Source organism: Carassius carassius, chromosome 16 (assembly GCF_963082965.1).
Source record: "Carassius carassius chromosome 16, fCarCar2.1, whole genome shotgun sequence".
Classification (NCBI taxonomy): domain Eukaryota; kingdom Metazoa; phylum Chordata; class Actinopteri; order Cypriniformes; family Cyprinidae; genus Carassius; species Carassius carassius.
The window spans coordinates 8528546-8538446 of record NC_081770.1 but is presented as its reverse complement, the minus strand read 5'-3'; the positions used below and the strand labels follow the sequence as shown (position 1 = coordinate 8538446).

The 9901-nt window shown below is 37.1% G+C and overlaps 1 protein-coding gene across 1 annotated transcript in view; it reads left to right on the top strand.

Annotated features, from left to right (window-relative positions):
* Window positions 1-488: 488 nt before the first annotated feature.
* The window catches only part of LOC132159340 (uncharacterized), a 14128-nt gene continuing 4715 nt past the window's right edge, over window positions 489-9901 (top strand). The window contains exons 1-11 of the mRNA XM_059568852.1: window positions 489-648; window positions 723-779; window positions 1492-1566; window positions 4142-4219; window positions 4316-4369; window positions 4571-4615; window positions 6493-6564; window positions 6666-6719; window positions 6885-6932; window positions 7022-7227; window positions 8580-8736. Coding sequence (XP_059424835.1) covers window positions 1518-1566; window positions 4142-4219; window positions 4316-4369; window positions 4571-4615; window positions 6493-6564; window positions 6666-6719; window positions 6885-6932; window positions 7022-7227; window positions 8580-8736 — 763 coding nt within the window. The 5' untranslated portion in view covers window positions 489-648; window positions 723-779; window positions 1492-1517. The remainder of the gene's footprint in view (window positions 649-722; window positions 780-1491; window positions 1567-4141; window positions 4220-4315; window positions 4370-4570; window positions 4616-6492; window positions 6565-6665; window positions 6720-6884; window positions 6933-7021; window positions 7228-8579; window positions 8737-9901) is intronic.

Genomic DNA, 9901 nt, shown 5'->3' with positions numbered 1-9901 from the left:
TCACGCACCTGATGGAATTTACCGCTGATTAGAGAACCGGCTTTACTGAAGAGATGTGCATTAATCATCAGCCGATATATATCGTGCACCCCTATTTAACAAAGTCTATACAAAAATTATTTTAGTCCACCAACGTTAATCCGGTCATTTTTCTCCGGTCTGGTTTAATTGTCGGACTAAAATCACAGATTTTGCGATATGATTGGTCAGCCTGCCTGTCAATCAAACTTCCATTTTTTTGCCACATTCAAATAAGAAGAGCTTCTTTTTTTTATATTTTGGCCTTTTTCTAACCTACCTGGGTTATTGTACGGTGTCAGAAAACCTGTATATAGACCACAGAAAGTAGTATGCACCCTTTTTGGAGTTTGAATTGGAAGAGGAAATTACACTGTATTTATTGCTTTTTTTTGTTTTTGATTTTTTTAAATTGACAAACATGCTAGTTTATTACCTATATAATCCATTTTTGTAAAATAATCTAATTCCCTGATTTTGCTCTTAGAAAGAAAACATTCTCATCAGATGATGAGCTTCATGAAACCCCCAACAAAAAAATTAAAATTAATAGAGACAAAAATCCACCTACACCAAAAGTCCCGCCTGCACCAAAACCTCCAGCACCTCTAAAATACATCAAGACAAAAGGTAAAAATACAATAAAACAGTTAAATGACTAAGACATAATAGTGTGTGACTGCTGAGTGCAATTTTTTTTTCAGGTCCTGTTGTACGACCTCTGCTTACAACAAGCAAAGCAGTGAACTCTTTCAGCAATTGTGAGTTTTAAATTTAGATAACTGATATTTGTGGATGTTTTGTTCCATGCTCAAGAAGTGAAGTGAAGTGAAGTGAAGTGACATTCGGCCAAGTATGGTGACCCATACTCAGAATTTGTGCTCTGCATTTAACCCATCCGAAGTGCACACACACAGAGCAGTGAACACACACACACACTGTGAGCACACACCCGAAGCAGTGGGCAGCCATTTATGCTGCGGCGCCCGGGGAGCAGTTGGGGGTTCGGCGCCTTGCTCAAGGGCACCTCAGTCGTGGTATTGAGGGTGGTGAGAGAACTGTACATGCACTCCCCCCACCCACAATTCCTGCCGGCCCGGGACTCGAACCCACAACCCTTCGATTGGGAGTCCGATTCTCTAACCACCAGGCCACGACTTCCCCTAAGACTCCGCTGGGATGTTCCTTAGCCATGGTAAGATCAATGTATAGCACAGGCTCTCGTGACTTGTTGGTTTACATCACTTTTCTTTTTCAGCCTTACCCAATTCTGTTGCTATTTTAACAGTTTGGACAGAACTACTATCATTACATTCATAACTTGAGGATTTACATACTAAGGATGATTTAATAATAAACATTTGGTTGCCAATTAGAAGCGATAGCAATTTCAAGCTTTAGTAAGGCTTTGTGTAGTACAAAATCTTGTTTTGTGAGGCAGACATAACAGCTACATATCAATTCTTTCAACAGCACTTGTTAATCACCACCAAAGGGCCATGGAGAAGCCGCAGCAGGCCCGTTTTGAGACTTTCCCCAGCTGTCAAGGTAACAGGCTCTACATGAGTACTGTAAACTCAAATAAATTCACAGCATTTATGACAACTCAAAAGTCTGACTCCATAACAGGGTGGGTCTTTTACAGGTTAAATTGGCCAAAAAAAGAGATTTAACTCACAAGTTTACAATTATTAAAGGGGTCATATGATAAGATTTCATTTTTTCCTCTCTCTTTGGAGCGTTACAAGCTCTTGGTGCATAAAGAAGATCTGTAAAGTTGCAGTTTCAAATCCAAAGAGAAAGTAAACCACACCCTCCTAAAACGTTCTAACATGCCCCCACGTCTATGTCAGTACAGTCGTGGCCAAAAGTTTTGAGAATTACATAAATATTGGAAATTGGAAAAGTTGCTTCTTAAGTTTTTATAATAGCAATTTGCATATACTCCAGAATGTTATGAAGAGTGATCAGATGAATTGCATAGTCCTTCTTTGTCATGAAAATTAACTTAATCCCAAAAAAACCTTTCCACTGCATTTCATTGCTGTCATTAAAGGACCTGCTGAGATCATTTCAGTAATCGTCTTGTTAACTCAGGTGAGAATGTTGACGAGCACAAGGCTGGAGATCATTATGTCAGGCTGATTGGGTTAGAATGGCAGACTTGACATGTTAAAAGGAGGGTGATGCTTGAAATCATTGTTCTTCCATTGTTAACCATGGTGACCTGCAAAGAAATGCGTGCAGCCATCATTGCGTTGCATAAAAATGGCTTCACAGGCAAGGATATTGTGGCTACTAAGATTGCACCTAAATCAACAATTTATAGGATCATCAAGGACTTCAAGGAAAGAGGTTCAATTCTTGTAAAGAAGGTTTCAGGGCGTCCAAGAAAGTCCAGCAAGCGCCAGGATGGTCTCCTAAAGAGGATTCAGCTGCGGGATCGGAGTGCCACCAGTGCAGAGCTTGCTCAGGAATGGCAGCAGGCAGGTGTGAGCGCATCTGCACGCACAGTGAGGCCAAGACTTCTGGAAGATGGCCTGGTGTCAAGAAGGGCAGCAAAGAAGCCACTTCTCTCCAAAAAAAACATCAGGGACAGATTGATCTTCTGCAGAAAGTATAGTGAATGGACTGCTGAGGACTGGGACAAAGTCATATTCTCCGATGAAGCCCCTTTCCGATTGTTTGGGGCATCTGGAAAAAGGCTTGTCCGGAGAAGAAAAGGTGAGCGCTACCATCAGTCCTGTGTCATGCCAACAGTAAAGCATCCTGACACCATTCATGTGTGGGGTTGCTTCTCATCCAAGGGAGTGGGCTCACTCACAATTCTGCCCAAAAACACAGCCATGAATAAAGAATGGTACCAAAACACCCTCCAACAGCAACTTCTTCCAACAATCCAACAACAGTTTGGTGAAGAACAATGCATTTTCCAGCACGATGGAGCACCGTGCCATAAGGCAAAAGTGATAACTAAGTGGCTCGGGGACCAGAATGTTGAAATTTTGGGTCCATGGCCTGGAAACTCCCCAGATCTTAATCCCATTGAGAACTTGTGGTCAATCCTCAAGAGGCGGGTGGACAAACAAAAACCCACTAATTCTGACAAACTCCAAGAAGTGATTATGAAAGAATGGGTTGCTATCAGTCAGGATTTGGCCCAGAAGTTGATTGAGAGCATGCCCAGAATTGCAGAGGTCCTGAAAAAGAAGGGCCAACACTGCAAATACTGACTCTTAGCATAAATGTCATGTAATTGTCAATAAAAGCCTTTGAAACGTATGAAGTGCTTGTAATTATATTTCAGTACATCACAGAAACAACTGAAACAAAGATATAAAAGCAGTTTAGCAGCAAACTTTTTGAAAACTAATATTTATGTAATTCTCAAAACTTTTGGCCACGACTGTATGTGGGAAGATTTGCATAACGCCGCCCAAATGTTCACACAAATAAAGGCGGCATAGCTTTCATACTCGCTGCTGCTGTCGCTACCATGTTGTGGAGTCACTGTGTGTTTTGTTTTGAAAGCAAAACTAATTTGTTTGGCCTTCCAAAAGAGGACATGACTAGAAATCAGTGGTTAAGTTGTAGTTCATCCCAAATATACAGATGTGTGCAGCGAGGAGCAACAATAATGTACATTATGTGAAAAATGTAAACCACAAACACATTGAATTGCACCAATTATGCAACAATGTTCTTTTTAGCAATGTCATATGACCCCTTTAAATGCCCAGGAGAAAGATGCAACACTATAGCAATTGCAAAATTGAAGCTTACTTGAACTAGTGGTGATACCTCAAGAGTCACTCTTAACCTATCTTTATCCTATCCATGAAACCCATCCATAAAACTTTTTTTTTTTTTAAATCAGTCTTCATTTATGACACTTCAGCTTGTGGTTATGGGTTATTATGGTTTGTAATTGGCAAAATACTTGGATTTTTTTTTTATCAGATATATACATGCATAATAATTATGCACACACTGTAGATGTTTAGTCATGTGCTTATTCTGCCTGATGTCAGAAGTTGCAAGACACTTTAATGAATAAAAACCAGCCATTAAAATGAATGTGTCATGTAAAATTATTTAAATTTACCAGTTCCATCATTCTCAGCTCCAGATGTTCCCATGAGCTTCTCCCAGGCAGATGAGCCACAAGATGCTTGGGGTGAACACTCACCTGGCATTCAAGGTAAAAAAAAACAATTAGTATTTGGTAAAAGAAAACAAAAAGGACAATTACTGTACACACATAAGGTAATTCAGCATGTTATGTACAATCCATCAGAGAATGCATTTTCTTTGCTGAGACCTTCAAGTTCCAAGCAAGAAAGAACACAGCGTAAGTTGTATGACTCACTTTTGGTAAGTACTGTAGGATTTCATGTAGGTGTACTATAGAAAATGTGCTTGTTTAAAGCAAAAATGTAAAGCTAAATAAGCTAAAATACAAAGAAATAGAGAGCACAATTCAGCAGCAGCAGAATGGGTACCTTTTGTAATGTCAATTAAACTCATTTAACAGAGAGCTTCTCTCATGCAGACCGCCAGCTGGAAACTTGGGAAGAACACCCATCTATCACTCAAGGTAAAAAAACATTAATTAGTATATGGAGGAAATCAAAAACACAATTGCAAATGAGTCATGGCCTAACACAACCTAATACAATTTTTTTCACTTTTTCTAATTAGAGAACAAATTCTCTGCCTTAAGACTCTCTCAAGACCAAAGACCATCAACCACACAACAAGGGAGAATGCAAAGTAAAAAAATTAAAAAAAAAGTCAATTTCAGTCATTACTAGGGTATCACTAAAAGGGGTCATATGCTATTTTAAAGACCATTATTTTGTATATTTGGTGTAACAGAATATGTTGAGACGCTTTAATATTCAAAAAACATTTTTCAAATACTGTACATTATTGTAGTTCCTCTATGTCCCGCCTCTCTCAAAAACCTCATTTTCAACAAAGTCCCTCCTTCCGACAAGCACAGGCTGCTCTGATTGGCCAACTTACCCAATGCATTGTTATAGGCTGAACACCGCAAGCACTCGTCGGAAATGCAACGCCCCTTTCCATAATCGCGAGCTTCATCTTTCAAAGTAAATATCAAGACTGTTAATAATGTCATTAGTTTTACCATCAGTTCAAGCCCGAAAGGGCAACAGAGTCGTGTGACAGACACAGTGATGATGCAGTACACAAGCCACGGTTAAGACAGCTTATGTGCTATGATTTCTGACAGTCTGTTTACTCTGCTGTGATGTTACCCACACACACACACGTAATCACACAACACGTTACTCTACGCTGCGCAAAACTGCGCATTTAAACAGTCAATAGCAAACACTTAAACTATTAAGAAAACATACTTAAAAGTAGCGATTCAGAATAAGCACCAGATTCAATTCAAGTTTATTTGTGTAGCGCATTTTACAATACAATCGTTGCAAAGATCGTCATAGCAAAGTCGGAATTTACCTTTTTTTTTTTTTTTTTTGGAATAGCCTTTGTGCACAGCCAGCCTTGTACTCTCCTAGGTTCACAAAACTGTCATCCATTAAATGTGTTGTACAAATTTGAACATCTGGGTTGTTCTGTTGTAAATAAATCTTAACAATGAATCTTCATTGCATTTACTTTCGGAAGTCCACATAAAGTGCTTTTGCTTTTGCCTAGAAACACAAAGCGTATCCCTGACATGACTGCTTTAACACTAACTGCAGTTCCTGAAACCACACCTTTTTTTTGAGTGAACATCTTGACGTAAATGTGTGGGGGCGTGTTTGAATGAGCCGTTTAGCATGGTATGGATCAGCCTTATCTTTTAGATAGAATAAATCCTTTAGTGGGAGACTTTAAGCTTTGTAACTCTTTAGATCTTATACATGTACAAATACCTACATAACACACTGAAGAAAAGGAAAAATAGAAATCACATTATATGACCCCTTTAGGAGCCCTTGAGCCAGATTTACTAAACAGACCAAATTAGCATTAGAGCGCAATTCCATAAATGTGCCGATGGGAGGGAAAATTATGCGTGTGATTTACTGACAATGCAAACTTTAAAGAACAGACGAAGCCAGATCATTCCCACAATAACCAGTGCAATCTACCAAGAGCAGCGCAAATTACCGCCTGCTTTAAGACATGCCTTTCTTGGGTATTAAAAATTTATCAAATACAAATAATTTGAAGAGCACAAATGTTATTAAATCAATGCGTGATTCATCTTAATACAAATGCATATTCAAGGTTAAACGCAAAAACAACTGTCCACATCTTTTCAGCACTAATTCTTTACTGCGCCTCTTTAGTAAATCCTGACAGTACTATTTTAACACCAAAAGAAGGTTTGGCTGGTGCAAGCTGTTAGTAAATCTAGCCCATATTGTATCAGTGTCATGCATTGTCATTGTAGCAAATACAACTTACCAACTTCACCTTTCTTAACTCCAGCTGTTCCAGTGAGCTTGTCCAATGAAAATGAGCAAGAGGATGCTTGGGGTGAACACCCATCTAACTTTCAAGGTAAAAGAACATTCATAAACACATGCAGTAAACACATACACTGCAAATTAATAACACTAGGTTTATTAACATTCATTAACATTTTCTGTACAATCCATCAGAGAACACAATCTCTGAACAGAGATCCTCAAGTACCCACCAGCCAAGAACAAATAGTAAGTCATTTGTAATTTTTTGTTTTGCCTGTTGACAGCATCGTTGCCCAAAAAGTATGTGTATCATCAGCCTAAGGCTTTAAGCATGTAGCCATATCTTCAGAAACTAAATTTTTCATGACGTGTTAGTTTAATCACATTTAAGAGCTTTATATGTGCTTGCAGGTGCTTCTGGTGTGAGACGATGGAGCTGCATCACTAATCAATGTACACGTACGTTAAATTGAAGTGCTAAATTTGTAAAATTATACATCTTATAGTTTAATTAAAATACTCTCCCAGATAAACCTACTGTGTTGCAGCTGTTGAGAGGACAATTCTGGAGGCACTTAATGAACTGGACATGAAGATCAATCATCTGACTTCAGTGGTCCAGTCCCTTGCAGCAAACAACCGTTCCAGTGCTCCAGTGGTGGACAGCGAGGATGATGTCTTTCCTCTCACAACCATGGAGGAACTAGACAAACTGGAAAGACAATTATCAGAAAAAGCAATGATGCAAAAGATGGTAAAAATCATTGACATTTGAAGGTTTCACAGTTGCAGTGAAGTAAATAATATCTATTATATACCCGGTTTCACAGACCAGGCTTAAGGCTAGTCCCAGACTGAAATGCATGTGTGAGCTGTCTTAACTCAAAATAACTTGCAATGACATTCCTTACAATATGTCAGTGCCATTGTTTCATCTCAAGATGCACACATGCACCATTTTTATAAAAGCAAAACTAGGACCTATAGTCCAGATTTAAACTAATCCCTGTTCTGTGCTCAGTAGTAATAGATTACATGTAATCTGGATTACGTAAACAGATTCTAGTAAATAAATAACTTGTATTTATATTAAATTACATTATATAAAACTCATAATCAGACTACAGTTACTTTTTATGGATTACATGATTAAATATTATTTACAGTATAGCAATAGATTATTCTGAATTTAACCCCCCCCCCCCAATTTCTCTTTTTAATCTTTTACATTTTCCTTTCTAAAATAGAAGGCTGCTTATATACATTCAGAAAGTCTTCAGGTTTTGTGGATACTCACACAGAGACCCATGGTTAGTCAGGTGGCAGCGTTTGATCACTGGATTTAAAATAATTTAATGTTTAAGAACATAGCATCAGCATCAACACATTGATTTTTATCTGTAGGTTGTTTAACCATGTATTTCTATGTCTTTGGATGGCTTTAGTCTTTTAAACGCATTAAAATGCACAAATTCACGAACTTTTTTTTTTGTCATCTGATCACCTAATATATTTACTTAAAAGTACTCATGAGATTTTAAAATATGTATTTTTTAATAATTAAGTGTCACATTTCTATGTTCATTGGTTCTGCGACACTGGTTATGGTCACATGACATGCAGGTAAACAAATTAAACGTTTTAATTTTTTTATTGATTTTAAAATGCTTTATTTTAATTTAAAATCTTTTTGTGATTTAAATAATTATTAGCTTTTCATTAATTAAACTCACAAGCCTCCTACAGTTCATTCACAAACACCAGTTTGAGAAAACTTGACATAATATATTATTTAATGCACTTCATGCTTTAAATAACAATTAAAATATATTTACTTACTCTTTGTATTTTTATGTCATATGGTACTTTGATTATCCTATTTAAATTTGATAGACTACTTTTAGATTACTTTTGACCAAACTCATCTGATTACATTATTTAAAATGTGTAATGTAATGGATTCATTGCTAACTACAATTTTCTCATGTAATTTGGAATCAGTAACAGATTACAATTTGTGAGTAACTACTCAGCTCTGTCTGTGAAACAGGACCATAATGTTTGGGCATTGTCTATAATGTTTTGAAATGTGTTTTTATTTTTAAGGTGAACAGGTTATCCATCAGTGGAGGACACACACTAAAGAAAACAATATGGAGAATATGCTCCAAAGTGTTTGGTCCTGTAGCCAAACAGCTGAACTGGTGTGGTAGGGGAGAAAAGCGAGGGATCAGGAAAACAAACATAGGAGCACTCCTAATAGGTAAGTTACGTCCAAAATGTTTTCCAATGTACAGTGTACGGGGAACACTTTAAATTAAGGTTCATTAGTTAACATTAGTTGCATGCATCAATACATTATTAAAATCATACGTTGTTCGTTAAAGCACGATTACCCCTCGTGAGCTTTTCATACAGATTATTAGGCCTACAATAACATAATATATATTATGCATGTCGTTTTAACAGTGTAAAACGCGGTTTCATACTCACAAGAGAAATATTAACTCTTGTTTTACGATTAACAGTTAGGCTAAGTGACGAAGAACTGTTGATGAACCACAAAATCAGCTGTTACCGCCACTTGACTAAACCACAGAAACACCTATTCGTCAATATTAAGCTAATACTTATCTGTTTAATTTACTTTATATAAAATCAAACATACACCACACATATTAATGACAACGAATCAAGCTACGTACCTCAGTTTTCCCGCGGCGATCACTTCCACGTGCGCATCGATGTGATGATTTGTAAGCACATGCGCAGTACTGATGAGGAGTCGACTCTAAAAGAAGTCGCCAGTTTTCGAAGTAGACTTAATGTAAAATTATTAATATTCAACTCAGGCTGTGTCTCCACTAATCTGGGAGTCACTCTAAAAGAACCTGAAACCGATAGCAGTTTAAAGTTTTTATGACTGAAGCAGAATTTCAGCACCACTGGAAATGAACAGTGACCAATCAAATAGAAAGCACAGACATGAAACTTCCTACTTCCTATGTTATATTACATCACGCTGAGTGACATTAAAAACAGTAGACAAGCAATAACTGCACATAAATTATATATATTAATTAGATTTTATAAAGGCAGGCTAATCGTTCTCAGCTAGTAACTCGACTCGGGATCATATGAACAATTAAACAGACATAAGACGAAATAAATGTCTTATTTTACATTATTTTGCGCAGTTAATGCATAATTCTTAAATGGATTTGTTTGGATCGGCATGCATTTATCTTACATGACTAATTGAATAATGAATAATTTAACTGATACTGATACAGACATTATAGCTTTAGGGAAGGACGGGTGTTGCAATCATTTTTTATACTTTGCTTATCATTGTCTAAATTCATAAGAGCCCAGTTAAAAAAACATACTTTGAGGATTTAATTAAACAATAAGTGAAAAAAGTTTTA